Below are 17,678 nucleotides of genomic sequence, written 5' to 3'. Positions count from 1 at the left end.
GACAAAGACAGTATAAGAAAAGAATATTACAGACCAATATCCTTTATGGACATAAACGTAAAAATCCTCAACAAAATATTAGAAAAATAAAATCCAGCAGTATAGTAAAAGAATAACATACCACAACCAAGTGTGGTTTACTTTGGGAATGCAAGGTTAATTCAATATTTGAAAATCAATGAATGTAATTCACCATATTAGCAGGCTAAAGAAGAAAACCCACATAATCATATCAACTGATGCAGAAAAAGCATTTGACAAAATTTAGCATCCATTCAACAAAACCTCCCAAGAAGCTAGGAATAGAAGGGAACTTCTTAATCTGAAAAAGGGCATCTACCAAAAACTCAGAAAATTTAGATGGAAAGGTACAGCAACTAGAATAACCAAACTAATTTTGAAAAAAAATTAAGAGGACTCCAGCTGATTTTAAGATGTACTATAGGACTTTCCTGGTGGCACAGTGGATGAGAATCCGCCTGCTGATGCAGGGGACACGGGTTTGATCCCTCGTCCAGGAAGATCCCACACGCCACGGAGCAACTAAGCGCATGCTCCACAACTGCTGAGCCTGTTCCTGAAGCCCGCGAGCCACAACTACTGAGCCCATGTGCCACAACTACTGAAGCCCACGCGCCTAGAGCCCGTGCTCCGCAACGAGAGAAGCCACTGCAATGAGAAGCCTGCGCGCCGCAACGAAGAGTAGCCCCCGCTCGCCTCAACTAGCGAAAGCCGGTGCGCAGCAATGAAGACCCAATGCAGCCAAAAATAAATAATAAAGCTAGAGTAATCACAACAGTGTGATATTGGCAAAGGGATAGATATATAGCTCAATGGAACATAACAGCGTTAAGAAATAGACCCACGCAAATATGGCAAATTGATTTTTTACAAAAGTGCAAGGACAATCCGATTAGAAAATGGGTAAAAGAATAGATATATCACCAAATACGATGTTCAACATCTTGTTGTTGTTCAACATGATTAGCCATTAGGAAAATGCAAATTGAAAGCAGAATGAGATATCACACCTATTAGAAGACCAATAATAAAAAAAATAGTGGCAATACTATATATGCTGACAAGGTCATATATGCAGGTGGGATTGTAAAATGATACCGCAGTTTGGCAGTTTCTTATAAAACAACACATGTACTTAACATATGACTCAACAATTACACTTTTGGGCTTTTATCCCAGAGAAATGAAAACTCATGTTCACACAAAGACATATACACAAATGTTTATAGAAGTTCTATTCATAATCACCCCAAACTGGAAACAACCTAAATGTCCTTCGATGGGTGAATGGATAAACACCTTGTGGTACATCCATATCAAGCTGTACTTCTCAACAATTCTCTTAGGAATGCATGATGGGAGGATGTGACTACAAAGAGTCTGCACAAGAGACTTTTTGGGGTGACAGGACTTCCCTGTATTCTGATTGTGGTGGTGGTGACGTGAACCTGTGCATGTGTTAAAACTCATAGAACTCCACACCAGAAAATCCAATTTTACCGTATGTTAATTTAAATTAAAATAAGAATTTTAAAATACCAACCACACACCAAAGTCAAAGCAGAATTAAAACAAAACAAAAACTTGTATGACACAGAAAGATGTAAAATAGAAGGTGACACTGAAAAGCAGGATTATAATAACCATGCTTTTTGAATCCTGCTTTCTTCACTTAAGTCTTTACATGTCAGTGAATATAGTCACCTTCACAAGTCATCATTTTAAATGGCTGCATAATACTCTATTCTATAAATGGTTTATAATCATTATAAGCAATCCCGTTTTGTTGGATAGTTAACATTTCCTGAATGTTTTGCTATTTACAGTGACGTGATGAACATTCTGATACACACTGCTTTACACACTCTTCACATCAGTTCCTTCAAATACATTCTTTTTTTTTTTTTTCTGCGGTACGCGGGCCTCTCACTGTTGTGGCCTCTCCCGTTGCGGAGCACAGGCTCTGGACGCGCAGGCTCAGCGGCCATGGCTCACGGGCCTAGCCGCTCCGCGGCATGTGGGATCTTCCCGGACCGGGGCACGAACCCGTGTCCCCTGCATCGGCAGGCGGACTCCCAACCACTGCGCCACCAGGGAAGCCCCAAATACATTCTTAAACATGGATCAAAAGGTATGGAGATTTTTAAGGCTTTTGTTAGATACTGACAAACGTTTCTCCTGAATGATTTTAAGTTTACGATCCTCTCAACAGTGCAAGAGGATGCCTATTTTACTCATCTTTGCTGTGTTTGATGGCAAAATTGGTCACAATACTTTGTTCTTCTTCCCAAGAAGAGGTCTTTTATTCCTTCCCTCACATTTGGCCCAGCCTGATGATGTGATCTGGACAGTTAGCGTGTGGTAGACGTGATGCTGTGCGAGCTCGGAGCCTAGGCCGAGAGACTTTGCAGCTGCCACTTGCATTCTTGGGATTCCAGCCACAACTGCCATGTGACTGCACGCAGGCTAGCCTCCTGGAGGATGAGCAGAGCCATCTCAGGTGAGGCCACCCTAGACCAGCTGCTCTCCAGCCAACGGAGCACACACACGAACGAGCCCAGCCAAGACCTGCGATCAGCCAGGTGTGGCTCAGACGAGAATATCCAGCCAACCCGTAGACTTGTAAGCTGGTAATTGTTTTAAGCCACTGAGCCTTGGGGTGGTTTGTAATGTAAAAATAGAGTACCAATACACTCACTGACATTTGATTGTTATTAATCCTTTACAGTTTTATCAATGAACAATGACATCTCATCGTTTTTGTGTATTTCTTCAATTTTCAGTGTAGTATTTTTCATATACTTATTTGCCATTTTAAATCTTATTTAGTGAATCACGTATTTTCCTATTGATGCATTATTTTTTCCCTGTTGATTTTGTAAGAGCTCTTTTTACTAACCCTTTGCCTGTTAAATGTGTTTTCACAGAATAACAATACTGACTTTCTTGTGTAGCTCATGAACTTGCTCTGCATGCCAAAGAGGGTAATTCTCAAACAATTTTCAAAGATACAATGTGGCCTCCCGAGGGATTACTTTAAAGGGGTTAATATTCATTTTGAGTGTAGTTTCTAGCACATTCACCGTCAAAGAAAATCGGCCTGTGACTTGACAAGACGTTAAGCATTTCAGAGTTCAAAGCATCATTCAGCTCTGGTCACAGGATCGGGTACCATCGCCATGGGCAGCCACCTCTGCCTGTGTGTCTTCCCACGATGCACGAGGCACAGCCTGCTCACCTCTGCCTTTGCACTTTCTCCCCCAGAGACACTCGGAGTCAGTTTTCAAAGTGGGTGCCAAGCTGTACTTGGCTGCCAGATTCCTTGTGAGAAAAATGCCCACTTTCTCCCCTTTTGTAGTTTGCAACACACAATTCTCTGAGAAGTCCTGCAGAAGTCTACTGGACCCGGTACGATTTTATCAAACAAAATCTGGGAAATGCTGAGCTGCAACAATCTCCAGAAGTGGAGGGAAGCTGCAAAACTGACCCACCTGTTGGTTTAGGGCTCACCAACAAACCTCTTCCCCAAACTTCTCCTAACGTCCGGGTACTTGCAACCACTCCAATCCAGCCACGTCGCTCTGTCAGAGAATGAGCAAGCCGAAAACCAAAAGACTCTTTAAGCCCTGCCGAGGTGGTCTCGCACTGGGAACTCGCCCTGGGCGGAAGCTCCACCCATCACCTTTTCTCATCCCCTCCTGCCCCCTGCACTGTCTCTTCTCTCTCCCCTCTCGGACAGGGGCTGATGCCCAGCGTTCTCCTGGGGATTATTGCGCCCCGCCCCGCCTCCCTGATGGGTGTGGGAGTGTGATTCCCGCTCCCGTTCACAGCTGTGTAAGAGCCCTTCCGGGAGGCTTCTCTGCTCCACGTGGGCCTGGGTCTGGGCATGCTGTCCCCAGGTGCGCAGGGTCACAGTACCCATGCTTCCTAAAGGTGTGAAGTGCTAAGAGTTTGCTGACTACAACATTCCTGTATCAAATAAAACTCTTAATTTATAGAAAAACTTATTTGGCCAATAAACAGTGGAGCATTATTTGGAGCACCATTTAAAGTGAGATCTAAACCCTAAGTACAGTCAGACACCACGACAGTAATCTTAGTCACATCTAAACCCAAAGCAGCCCCTTCCTGGGATTTAGGGTCACCTGGCTGGCTCTCTCCTGGCACCCCTCCCCAATTCTACCCGTTGTCACCCAAACAGCAGTTTCTGAAGCTGAAACTTTGGCTGTCTTAGTAAAAGTGTATTAGCGATTATTTTCTGCTACATCTGAGAAGTGGTTCGCAGGCCCTTTTCCCAGGTGCTCCGGGCTCTGCTTCCGTCTCCCCACCCTCGCAGACGTGGAGCTGCAGCGGGCAAGCCCAAGCCCGTCCACTGGCCTGCCGCCCAGGGCCTGCCCTCTACCCCGTCAGGAGAGTCCTCCCACGCGAGGGCTTATCTCCAGGTCTCTGCGGCTTTGAATCAGGCTTTGTCTAGAGGCCTAATTTGCTCAGAATTCCTAATGCAGAGATGGCAAACAGATTTCGTGCTGTTCATTAACTCTGACTGATTGGAAGTGGCTGCCTGGAGCGCTTATCAATTAGCAAAGATTGTCAGGTATGTGCGTGTGTATGTGAGTGTGTGTGTGTGAGTGTGCACACACACACGTGGGTGTATATCAGCGTGTGGAGGCTGCAGGATTCACATCAGATGTTTGCCATCACTGACTTAAGGCGGTCCTTAATGCTCTCCGTAACTGGCTGCCGCCTTTACAACCTGGATCCTCTGCCTTGGAATTTTTTCCTGCAGTAGCTGAGAGTCAGAAACCCTCAGCTAAAGCATTTGTAATTATTAAAAAAACGACCCTTAAACAGCCCCTGGCTGGGTGTTCAACAGAGGTTTCTACCCAGAGTATGGCAGTCAGCTTTAGTGCAGGAAGCGTAAGCTCTGACATCCCAGGAACAGTGAGCTGAATGATGACCCGGGACAGTCCATCTCTGTAGATCCCGCACCGGGTACTGCAGTGGCTCTAGTCGTGGGATGACAGAGAGTGCAGAGCTCAGGGCCAAGACCTCAGGGGCACCCGTCAGGGGGTGCTGAGGGGCATCTCCTGCAGCCCTGACTGACCCTGGCTTCCACTGGGCTCTTGAAAACCCAGGGCTGTTCATGATTCTTTCTGCAGAATGGAGCTCGACAGGGATGTCACAAGTCTGGAAACACGGCAGTTGGAGCCTAGTGCATGAGTGATCCAAGAAGGCCCAGAGTGTCTGCGTGGGGATGAGGGTGGGTGACCTGGAAGGATGAGGCCTCAACCCAAATCTGATTCGTCACAAATAACTTTCGGGGCCTGAGGTCACTGGGGCTCCTGTGATTGTTCCCCTCTCATTCAACCCACACACCCATTGCAGATGAATCCTACGCAGCCCTCTTCCGCATGAAGATCCAAGATTCCAGTGATCTTCCCGTCACCTGTTGCATGAAGTTACCACACCCGGTGTCCCTCTGCTGGGAGCTCTTCCCCGGAGGCCGCATGACCCGCTGCTCCTCCACCTCCCTTACTCAGATGTCACCTTCCCAGAGAGGCCTTTCTCAATCACTCTATTTTAAATCATTCCCTGTGGTAGCTGTCTGATGGCCCTTAAAGCTATCCATGTCCTAATTCTGGGAACCTGTGAAAGTTACCTTATACGGCAAAAGGGACTCTGCAGATGTGATTTGCTTAAGGATCTTGTGACAGGAAGGCAATCCTGGATTATCCGGGTGGGCCCAACATCATCACCAGGATTCTTATAAAACAGAGGGGAATGTATCTACTTTACGGAGAGAAGGCAATGTGATAGCGGAAGTGGAGATTGGAGTAACGCAGCTACAAGTTGGCAAGTGCCAGCAGCCTCTAGAAGCTGGCAGAGTCAAGGAAAAGGTTCTTACCCAGAGCCTCCAAAAGGAACCTGCCTGCCAACCGAGAGACTGACTAGCCCAGTGAGGCTGACTTGGGACTTGTAGTCTCAGAACTGTTAAAGAGAATACATTTGTGTTAAGCTACCAAGTTTGTGACAATGTGTTACAGCAGCCGTAGGAAACTAATACACACCCATGTGCACCACCCCCCATTCCCCTTCCTGCTTTAGTTTCTCCCCCAGCCTTATCTGACACCTTGCATTTTTCTTGTTAGGGTCATCTGTCTCCCTCGCTAGGTGTCAGCTCCACGGGGACAGGAGCCTTTGTCTGTTGTGTTCTCTGATGGATCCCCAGTGCCGGCATCCAGAGCTGCTTTTTGTGGAACGGACGGATCAGTGTCAGTGTGGACTCTGGCTCAGGCCCAGAGCAGGGCAGCCTCTCCCTCGCTGTGGTCCAGACTCCCTTAAGACCCGGGGGGGGGGGTGGCCATCCTATCCCAACCTACAGTGGACCCTGTCCTGTTTGTCGGATGCCAAGGCCACCCTCCCTCCTGCCCTCTGGAAGCCTCAGATACCGGGAGGTGGCTTGTGAGTGGCCCATGAGAGCCAGGGTGTGGTGTGCCAGGTGAGGCTCTGGAGAGTGGCAGGCCCCATCCCACTAGTCCCACCCCACAGGTCTGACAGGAGCACCCCGCTCGGGGACTGCAGCATCCCCAGTCTCAGACTCCTCCTCTGTAAAGAGGGATAACACCATGACCCCATCAGGGATGCGGCCAGAACCAAGCGAGAGAAGTGGCTGCTAATCCACTCTCACTCTAGTGAGGTATCATTTACTCTTATTTGGGGTGAGCTGTGCTGCTAGTCCATTTCAGAGGAGCAGGGGGTCTGGGTTTGTCCTTGTGGTGCTCAGCGGGGTAGCAGGTTGTGGTGGGCCCACTGAGTACCCTGGGGTTTGTCCTGCAGCCATAGTCCCAGGAATTCTGCCCTAAATGGATACTGACCTAGATTGCAAGGACAGCTGGCCACCTCCTGCTGGGAACTTGAGCTGACAGGCCCTTCCTCACGACCTGCCAGTGCCTTTCCCTGGGGATGGTGGGTCAGCCGGTGTCTCAGAGAGCGATTCCCCGAGGACCTCCGAATCCTCCAGGGCATCCTCCTTCGGCACTGCACCCTGGACGTAACCCTTATAGATTAGGGCATCAGTGCTGAGAGCACCAGTGGTGACATCTTGGGGCTGAGTCTACGAGAGTTCTCAGGCACCAAGCCCTGAGCAGAAAAACCAAGGTGGCAGGAGGGGAGGTTAGTGAAGGGGGGGAGTGGAGGTCTCTAACCTGGCCTCTCCTCCAGCTGTAGCTATGGAGCCATCCCGTCACTACCCCGTCGGGCTCTCAGATCCAGTCAACTGCAGAGTCCGCACGGGGCTGCCCTTGCCTGCCCTCCCTGACCCCCCAGGACCTGTCCTGGCAAAGTGAGGATTCTTGAGGAAGACCTCTCTCACTCCCCATTGCCGAGTTAAACTTGTCCCTGGGTGGAAGGGCCTGGAAGGCTCAGCCTCAGGAGGAGAGGCCAGGGAACCGCTGTGACTCGGTGGGAGGGAAGGCTTGCACACGGCGAGCCAGTAGGGGGAGGCCGGTTTCTAGGAGAACCAGAGCTGTGAGAAGTGGAACAGCTGAGGCCCTGGTGGGGGTTGGGGGGGGGGCGGGGGGGCAGGGAGGGGGTCAGGCCGCTCCCGCTCTGACTCTTGCTGGCCATGTGATCTTGGACGAAAGAAAACCTTTCTAAGCCTCAGCACACTCATCTGCGAAATGAAGATAGTAAGAGTACCAATCAAATACGACTGTTGTGAGGCATAATTCACATGAGAAAGATCATGTACGTGGTGTGGCAGGGTGCCTGACGTGAAGTTAGCACTCAGCAAATGTTAGGTGTAGTGACGACAACCGGGGTGACGATGATGGCAGCAGTGGATGCCGGAGCCCGAGGACTTTACTTCTCTGCTCCGTGACACATGCAGCCTCTCACTGTTTTCCATGGGATGTGGGAGAGGGGAAGCGTGCTCCAGCATCCCCAGGACAGAGAGGCCCCCGCTCCCCACGGTCTGGGCTCCGCACCTGCTGTCTCTGGCCAGGACAGTGGATCCGGGCACACAGGAGCTGGGGGAGAGGTCACAGGCAGTGGCGAAACCTTACCTTGGTTGTCGTAGGAGGTGATGACCTGGGGCTGCTGGGGCTGCTGCTTCTCCACCAGGTTTCCTATTTAAGGAAGACAGAGGGAACTGCAGTGACCACTGGGCCCACGGTGGGGTGGATTCTTCCCCAGGCAGAGGAGAGAGCTGCCAGGCTCAGCCTAAACACGTGTGAATCAGCAGAGTCGCACACCTGAACGCAGAGGCACGTGACCGGGAGCCCGTGTACGCACAGCCTCACGCTCGCGGCAGGTGCCGGCAGAGGCTGGGTTTTTCTAGAGAAGCTGGGGACGCCTCCCATGGGCTAAGTGACCACAGCTCCTGACTTTGCTGCAGCCGGGCCCAGTTCCCAAAGTGCAGAGGGATGCCCTGCTCATCTCCACACCTTTCTTTGGAGCCGCCAGGGAGGCTCCTATCCTGATTACGGGCCTGCAGCTTCAACTGGTTAACTTTGCCAAAGACCCCACAGCCAGGTGAGACGCGGGACTTGAACCCAAGTCTCCAGCCTCCTGCCTCCCTCTGAGAGGAATGGGGGGGGGGTACCCTACCGCCTGCTCTAGCCTAGGAGCTGGAGTGCCTGCAGTCTGGTTCAGTTTCACAGACATGTGCAGGGCACCCGTTCTGCAGGGTGAATGCTCTCCATGCACTGGTCATATTCATGTCCCGGGACACAGAGCTGTCCTCAGAGCCTAGTGGAGCCAGGCTGCTGTGGAGAGACGCCCAGCTGCTGCCATAGGCCATGGTGGGGGGGACCCACAGGCTTATCTGCCCCTCCTACAGGAAGCACCGCCCTCCCTCCATCTCTCCCTTTACAGCTGCTGTGGTGGCCTGGTCTTGCCCTTGAACCTCTGCTTCAGAGGGGTGGGGGAAGGGCCACTACCACCCTGGCCTGCCATCTTCTCCCCTGGTCTCCCACTGGGCTGCAGAAAGGCTGTTGGGCCTGTCACTGGAAGTGACCACTGGCACCTGTGCCTGGACCTGGTGCAGGCACTCAGGGGCACTGGCCTGACCTGGTTCCCTTCATATGACATCCCTTGTGTACCCAGCCAGATCTGTCACTCAGCGTTTCCCATGCCTGGGCTCAGGCAGAAACCAGTCAAGGTGGATGGGTGGGTGGGTCACTGAGCTGGGCTGGACTTGCCATCCTCCTGGCAGGGTCTTGCCCTGGGAAGCCCATCCTCTCCAGCCTTCTCTATAAGCAGGCCCAGGCAGGACCCTCAGCGCCCCCGGGCGGAGGTCGATTGGTTGGCTAAGGGCCAGGACCGCTGTGTGTGCCAACCCAGGATGATGCTGTATGCTGGGCTGGAGCTCCAGGCCAGACCCAGGCGAGGACAGGGCAGCTGCCTCCTGCGGGCACAGCTGGCCGCATCTCTGCTCGGCTGGCTTATGGAAGAAATAGGATCTGGGAAGGGAATCCTCAAGGAGGACGATTGGCTGGCATAGCTGCTGTGGGCTATTTATAGTCAGGGTTGCACAGTTGGTTTCCCTGTAGCTGTGGGGCGTAAGTCCCTGTGCTGCTAGGCAGACTTCGGCCAGGACCAAGGAAAGCAGCCAATCACAGCAGGGGAAGCCCGTTGCCGGGCAAGCTGGTGGCTCAGCCCAAACACCTGCTGCTTGGAAAAGTTTGGAGCACTCGGGCTCCCCCCACCCTGCCAACGCCCCAGCCCAAGGAGTGCACAGTGCAGAAAGAGGGGGGGACATGTGCCCTTTTGGACCAACCCCACGTTCAGCCACATTGGTGCACACTCCACCAAGCACAAGCCATCAGCTGCTTCCTTCTCAGATGAAAGCCATCCAGTTACCAGGGCTGGGTGCTCTGGGCACCAGCAAGGCAAGTATGTACCCAGGACCTCACCATCAGAAAACACAGAAGAAGCTGGAATTTTAACTTCTGCACGGATGCAAGCATGCCACTCGAAAAAATTAATAAAATTTAACTTAGTAAATTTTAAATTGCATTATGTTGGTGGAGTGGTGGAACCATCATCTTTCCCAGGCTCAAGGCCTCTGTGTGGCCTCTCTCCAGCCCTGCACTTACCTGAAACTCTCAGTTCTTGGGTGGTTTTGCAAGAACTATAATCATTCTCTTTATCGGCTGGTACATTGTACTAAGACCCACTTCATGTCTTAAGGAAGATGGATAAAGAAGATGTGGCACAGATATACAATGGAATATTACTCAGCCATAAAAAGAAATGAAATTGAGCTATTTGTAATGAGGTGGATGGACCTAGAGTCTGTCATACAGAGTGAAGTAAGTCAGAAAGAGAAAGACAGATACCGTATGCTGACACATATATATGGAATTTAAGAAAAAAAAAATGTCATGAAGAACCTAGGGGTAACACAGGAATAAAGACACAGACCTACTTGAGAATGGACTTGAGGATATGGGGAGGGGGAAGGGTAAGCTGTGACAAAGCGAGAGAGAGGCATGGACATATATACGCTACCAAACGTAAAATAGATAGCTAGTGGGAAGCAGCCGCGTAGCACAGGGAGATCAGCTCAGTGCTTTGTGACCGCCTGGAGGGGTGGGATAGGGAGGGTGGGAGGGAGGGAGATGCAAGAGGGAAGGGATATGGGAACAGATGTATATGTAGGACTGATTCACTTTGTTATAAAGCAGAAACTAAAAAAAAAAAAAAAAAAAAGAGTCTTGTAAGAGTTATCGTGTCTCTTTGTGTTTTGTTATATTTTTCCACTAAACTTACCCCAAACCAGGAACCCCGAAGATGGTAAAAAGAGGATGAATCCAGTATATTTCACTCCTCTCTTGAGGACTGATAACATTAATAACATGGCCGAGAAGCCATAAGATGAATTGCCGACAACTCAGGCAAAGTAAGAGCTGCGACAAACACAGATGCAGTGTCTCTTTCCTCCCATGTGGCCCGCCTGCCCTCCACCCACCCGCACACTGGCCGAGCACGCCTCCCTGCGTGGGCTGCTATGTGCTTCTGTGGCTGTCAGGTGTCTGGAGGTCTGATTCTTACTGTAGTTCTCAAGAGCCCACAGCACCGTTTCGCTAACCTTGGCGTCTGCTTAGGTAGAGCTGGAACTGGTGCGTCTACCATCTGATGGCCCCGTATCAAGGTGTAGGAAGCCATCCCACACCATGCATGCCCATCAGCCAGGACTCAGAGGGTGGTCCCTGGTGGTGGGGGTGTGTCTTGAGGATGAGTTATCTCCATGCACAGTGCAGGGGACACAGGCGAGCTCTTCACCTCCAGGGTGCTGAGACTCGGCTGTGGTGAACGGCATTATGACGCAATCATTCTAACATGGACCCAGGGGGACGGGCGCTCCCAACCGTCCATCTCCAACAATTAGAACCCTTCCCGGCACAAAGTAATCACTGTCGACCTTTACCGAGGGAATGAATGAATGAATTTACGTTTAGAAGTTCATCGTCCCCTTTTGTTACTGTCAGGAGGACGGCAGAGCATAGGTGTTCTGTTTTGCTCGCTTGGGGTCCTGTTTCCCCATTTGTGGAGCGTCATGGGGGGGTGGGTCCCTTCCTACTGGCATTTGGTGAGTCAGTCATCCGATCCTGGGGCTCACACAGTTGGAATCTGACTGAATCCCCTACTGGGGCTCTGGGAATGGAGGCCTGATTCTTACTGGAATTCTCACATGCCCACAGTGCAGTTCCACAGTGTTTGTTCCTGGAGGCCGGGCTTACAAACCTCACAATAAGGGCACAGAATAAGGCCCAGTATAACGGTTCATGCATGGCATGGTCAGAGAAATCCTGGGCCTGCAGGGGGAAAGACACCTGGCCCCATAAAGAGGCTTTGGAAGCTGATTTCTTCAGATCTTACTGTATTCTGGATCCCAGGCCAGGAGCCACAGAACCCTTGAGCGGCATCTCCCAAGGCCTTGAGTACACCACCCAAGGCAGGCCGCTGTCTTCTCTGTTCAGAAATATTTTCAAAAGATGGGTGCCCCAAGATGCATGGGACGCATGACCTGGGAAGCCCCACCTCCCATGGGAACACACCTAAACCCACCATCCCAAATGATGCCAAGTTCTTTATAGCTCAGCCAGCGAACAAGTGGGTGCTCAGGGTTATAGCACTGCGCCGTCTGCCCCCCCCCCCCACACCCTCCAGGAAATTGGTGGACCTGTTGCCAAGGAAAATTTTCCAGGGTCACAGTGGCCCCAGAGGCCTGGCTGCATCACAAGCAGCCACTGTCTGAGTGGTTAGATGTCTAGACTAGTCCTCAAACAAGTGAAACCCAATGCTTCCAGGCATTTTTCAGTGTGTTGAATTCCAGAGATCGGAAAGAAAACAAAATGAAAATGAGAGAATTTACCATGTAGGTCATTTCTTTCTAATTTCTGCCATCTCCGGATTCCGTTTCCAACACCTTGAAGCCCTGTGAAGTAACAAGGACCGGCATGAGGCTCTCTGCGGTGGGGAGACTCAGGTCAAGTGTGTGAGGCACCAGTTGCAAACTGATCTGGGCTAAAGCGGGGCTGGTGGAACTTGGCTCTCCCGGGATCCGAGGGAGGCTGCCCACGAATGAAGTGCACTTGGAGGAATGAACGCAACCCTCCACATTCAAAACATTAAAAAAATATTACCACGGTAGTTTCCAAGGGTGGCGGGTTGGTTATCAGGATCATTCAGGGAGAATTTTCACAACAGAGGTGCCCCTTTGTCACTCCCACATTTCCACTGCATAAATATGGAAGCATTATTGTGAAGACATTTGCCATTCATGTTTCCTGCCTACTTCTGTATGTGGTGAATCTCCTACTTTTAGAGTCCTGATGTGGGGTGGGGGGTGGGCAAGGATGGAAACTGATGGATCCCTATGGGAACGGAACGTGATGGTTGCCTGCTCTCCCGGCCTCCCTTGCAGCTAGAGCATGGACCTGTGTGGCCGAGGCATCCACTGAAATGAACCTGTGTCCCATTCTCTCTTGGGACCTAGTGAGGCAACAGGGAAGCGAATGGAACCGCTCTCTCTCTCTCTCTCTTTCTCTCTGGTGGCGGCTGGAAGTGATGGCTGCAAGGTCGGGTTCCTGGCACAGAACTGGCAAACGTCCTGGCAGCGCAAGCAGCTGCAATAATCTCAAGTTCCTGGCGCAGAAGGAGCGTCTCGGGCTCCTTGGTGGCAGCGGAGGTTTCCTCACCAAACCAGCCATTCTGCACAGCTTATGGTCATGTTCCTGGAAGCCCAGCCTCCAGTCTGGGTCTCCAACCCCTTCCACCACTCTGAGCGCCCCCAGTCCTTTCTTGACACCCTTCTTTTCCGCAGAGCTCTCCATAGTCAGTGTCTGGGCCTTACCACGCGGAAACTTCACTGACACTTGGGGAGTGGAATGCACACATCCCATCCACTTTGGGGATAAAACCTAAGGCGTTGAAGCTTTTTCAGACCTGGTGTGGCAGCTTTAGGCTACCTCCTCCATGGCCGGGGGAATATACAATAGGAGTTGAGAGCTTCTAGGCATGTTTTGGAGAAGTGCGGCTCTAAGGAAACTGCCGGGGAAATGCTAGGGCCCTGCAAGAAAGGGGAGGGAGTATCTGCTGCCTTGCAGCCCAAATTCCCAGTGCACATGCTCAATGCCTCCTTGTCCCTCTGACTCTTTTCTGCCACAAGGACACAACAGAAAGCCGCCTGGTCACAACCTTACTCAGTCCTCTGCATGTGAGAGTAACCGAGCTTTGCTCTTTTCTCAAAGCAGAGCTCGGGCCCTCCTCTGCAGAGCCGGGGAAGATTCCCTGTCCAGCCGGGGGCCTGGAGCGGGGAGGAGACTGGAGGAGATGCCTGGAAGTGGGGGAGGGGTGGGTTTTGGATCTCTGTGCACCAACAGGAGGCCTTGGAACAAGCTAGTCTTGTCCAGCATTTCCCCTCCTTAGCTTGTCCCAAGGAGTGGGCCCGCAGGCTGGCTTAGCCAGGTGTCTCCTGGACATCACTGCTGCCCAGCGGGCTTTGGAGGTCACACACACTCCCTCTTCCCTGCTCTGGTGCAGAACTGTCTGATCGTCAATAAGTGACACAGGTCTCTCCGCTGCCATAGCGCCTGGGAGAAATGTCTGTCAGGAAAATATTTGGAGAAAAATATCAGCAGAGAGGGCTCAGCAAACAGCGGTCTTCTTTCCCTGAGTCACGGTCACGAGTGTGAAGTGCATCTGTCTGGCCTCATGTAGGCTTTATGCCGGGGGCTGGACACTTCTCTGAGCAGCCCCGGTCTCTGGGCCTTCTCTGTGTTCTCTGCCCTCTGTTTCTAGTGTCAGAGCCTTTCGGAGAGATGTGATCAGAGAGGGAGAGAGAGGAGGGGACTCATGCACTAACCTGGAGCTGCGCCTCGTGGGGGGCCTCTGGCTTTCCGGACCGCAGTCCGTGCAGTAGGGGCAGCCGCATTTCTATCAAGGAAGGCCAACGGCCTCTGCCAGTTTCCTCATTACAAATACCCCTGCACGGGCCATCTCCCCTTCTCCCAGAGGCAGCTCTGAGAACTAAAGAACCAACTAACCCAAACAACTCCTGGGCCCCAAATCCCTTGGGAGACTGGGGCACCTGCCAACATTCTCAGCTCTCCAGAATCTCTTTTCTTTCGCCTGCCTGCCTCCCCAGGAGGTCACCAGGAGCTACGGGGCAGCTGCAGCTTGTGGGGCTGGCGGGGGGCAAAGCCACGCATGGCACCGTTGCTTCAGCAGGGTAGGTGGAAGGTGCCTGTTCAGTGTGCATAGGGGCTCTGGGGACAGAAGAGCTGTGGACAGACTTCAAGGAGCTCTGGAGCTGGGAGGGAGATGGGGCAGGTCATTTTACCTTGAGGGCTGTGAAGCTTCGCTCCCCAAGAACCAGGACACAGTGTGTCTAGTGTGCCCTCACACCAGCCTCCTCAAGGGCTCCTGAGGGCTTCCTCAGAGACTCAGGACCAGGGGGTTCCCAGATGTATGAGGGGCTGATTTAACCGCCACTGTTATCCATCTCTACTCTCTTCACGTTGTGTCCCGTTCTCTGGAGAGTACAGAGGCCAGAGCCCTGCTTTCCACAATCATTCTATGAAAAGTCGCTTTATTTTACCAGTCTACCCTTCCCCAGAAAGTCTCTAGGACAAGTAGAATCAACAGATAAGCCAAAGTGGGGAGAGCAGATTTCAAGTCTAACCCTACCCAAGCTTGTGTGCCTTTTACACCTGGCATGCCTTCTACTGTAGGAGGCTGGGAGAGGGCTCAAGAAAGGGGACAGTGAGGCCATGAATCGTGCAAGGACACCAAGGGAGGGTCCCACCTCAAAGTCTGACTCAGCACACGAATCCCCCTGGGTCCCCTGTGCCCTGCAATGTTGCCTGTGGGGAGCAGGCCTCGGGCACACAGGAGTCAGGCCCGAGGTCCCTTTCCTCCAGGGCATCTTCCAACCTGATCTGCACCCTTCAAAGAGTGACCAGGAGGAAACCTGCTCACGGGGGGACGGAAGCACGGCAGGCCTGTACTGGGTGTCAACCGGGGCAATCGCGGGGCTGCGCGTTGCCACGGGATGCCAGAGGCGCAGCGCGGAGGCGCAGCCAGCCTTGGGGAGCGGGTCGGCCTCGGGGACCTCTTTCGGGGGCGCGCCCCCCCAACAGGCGGGCCTTGGGGCGAGGAGGTCCAGGGGCTGGGGGCCGGGGCCCTGGCTGGGGGCGCATTACCTCCTCTGCGCTGCGGAGGCGCGCCCGGGTCCGCCTGGCGGTCCGAGTGCGCGCCCTGTGCGGCGCGCTGCTTCTCCGAGTGCACGATCAGCAGCATGTCGATGGATACGGCGTTGCTGTCCTTCTTCAGCTCCATGGTGCCGCCAGCTCCGGCCAGTGCGCGGCGGCCGCTCGCGAGGCTGCCTGAGCTGCAAATGGCTCGTGCGCGCCGCTGCCCGGCGCGGGAGACGGCGAGGGTGCGGGAGAGGGCGCTCCTTGCCGCCCGGCCGCCGCGCCGCGTTTCGCTGACTCTGCCAAACTCGCCATTAGGGCCCGCCCGGGAGGGCGCTACGCTAATGAAGAGGCCGTAAGTCACCTTTGAAAGGAAATTCCCGTCCGGCCGCTCTCCGGAGCCTCCCTCCCCGCGCCCCTGTCTCCCGCCCCTGCCGGCCGGGCGCTGCCCCATCCCGCGCTCCCCGGGGCCTTTCTGGGACGGCCAGCAGCAGATCTCCGAAAGCCGCGGCAAATACAGAAATTGTACAGTGCTGTGAACAGGGGGAATCAGTGCAGGAAAAGAGAAACGGCAAGGGGGCTGCAGATTCAATTGCAAAATGTGGAGAAACTGGCCAAGTTTTGGCCTTGGCTCCACTGCCTCCCCGGGTGGGCTTGGAGGTTGACAGCTCCCTTCGTTAGAGGGAGATGTGTGGGGCGTTGGGGTCAGGACACCCCCTCCCCCGTTATGGCCCCACCAGAACTTGGAACTTGCCCACTGGGCGTCAGCCTAACAGCCCTGCCTGGTCTGGAGTGAAAGTCTTAACATCTCTGTACCTTCTAGAAGCCTGGCTCTAGCCCGCTGGGGAAGGGGGAGGGGGAGAGGAGGAGGCTGGGTGTAGGGAACGGCCGGCCTCGGTTGGCAGTCAGGGAGCTGGACCTGAGGGCCCGTCTATTTTTAGCGAGGCCTGGCCTGCCCAGCCAGCGGCAACAGGGCCTTTGGCTCTGGGACTCAGGAGTGTTTACAGCGCATCTGCTTGGCAGCCCTTGGCACTGTGGGCCTACCGGGCTGGGGTCAGTCCCCTAACTTGAGTTTCCACCGTTAAGAAATACCGTAGGCGTGGAGACCTTTGCTCTGGGACCCTCCTTGCTGTGGAGTGAAGTGACTCTACCTTGTGTGGCCGCTGAGACCTCCCGCTACCTCTTGGAGGCAGACCGTATGGCACAGGCCTGGGTTCCACACTTGCTGCCCCTGTGACCTTGGACAAGCCACTTCCCCTCATTTTGTCACTCGTATCATGGGCATAACGCAGGTCCTGCTGTAACAGTGACATGCATGTGAGGTGCCTGGAGCCTTGTAAGTGGTCTTCAAGTGGTAGCTGGCATTCTTACCTGATTCTAAGGGCGAGGAAAGGGACAGGTGAAGTGACAAAGCTGGGGGTCACAAAGCTGAACTCTCAGACCCTGAAGATCTTTCCTCGCTGACTGTGGCTCACAGGTTAGTCACATGGAAAGACCACCACCCCATTGTATCACCGCCACCCCACTGCCCACCGGGCATCCGATGAAAGGAGCGGTCACTGGCTTCCGGCAGTGTTGACTGGAGTCCTGAGAGAGCTGAGCGCAGGACCAGTAAAGGTGATGACTCGCAAGGCAGTTTCTTCATGCAGCAAGCCCTGTCCTTCCCTGTCCTGTCTGCATGTGGGCATGTACACACACACACACACACACACACACACACAGGGCTGGGAGGCTGGCTAAGCCTTGCTCTCTAGATGACTAGGGAAGTAAGAACTATGGATTATTCATTATCTGAAGCTGCTGGGGTCTTGGAGATTGCCCAGGCAGCTCTCTGGTCCCAGCATCACCTCACCACCGGGGCTAAGTCCTTGGAGGGTGCGGATCCCAACAGAAGCTCCTGTGCAGCACCTGAATGAGGCTGCGTGGGGAGGGCAGGGAGCTGAAGCCCCCTCAGCA

The 17,678-nt window shown here is 53.1% G+C and overlaps 1 protein-coding gene across 3 annotated transcripts in view; it reads right to left on the bottom strand.

Annotated features, from left to right (window-relative positions):
- The window catches only part of KY (kyphoscoliosis peptidase), a gene marked incomplete at both ends in the record, with an annotated part of 44,277 nt that extends 28,410 nt beyond the window's left edge, over positions 1-15,867 (bottom strand). For 2 of the 3 annotated variants that reach the window (XM_081235211.1, XM_081235212.1), the window contains 2 exons: positions 12,401-12,463; positions 15,732-15,867. In XM_081235211.1, the coding sequence (XP_081091337.1) occupies positions 12,401-12,463; positions 15,732-15,867 (199 nt within the window). Of the gene's footprint in view, positions 1-8,084; positions 8,148-12,400; positions 12,464-15,731 lie in introns of all 3 variants that reach the window. The other variant, XM_081235210.1, reaches the window with a different exon arrangement.
- Between the last annotated feature and the right edge of the window lie 1,811 nt (positions 15,868-17,678).

Source organism: Mesoplodon bidens, assembly GCF_964165515.1.
Source record: "Mesoplodon bidens genome assembly, chromosome: 5".
Classification (NCBI taxonomy): domain Eukaryota; kingdom Metazoa; phylum Chordata; class Mammalia; order Artiodactyla; family Ziphiidae; genus Mesoplodon; species Mesoplodon bidens.
The sequence above is the reverse complement of the archived record's forward strand: the minus strand, read 5'-3'. Positions and strand labels throughout refer to the sequence as shown.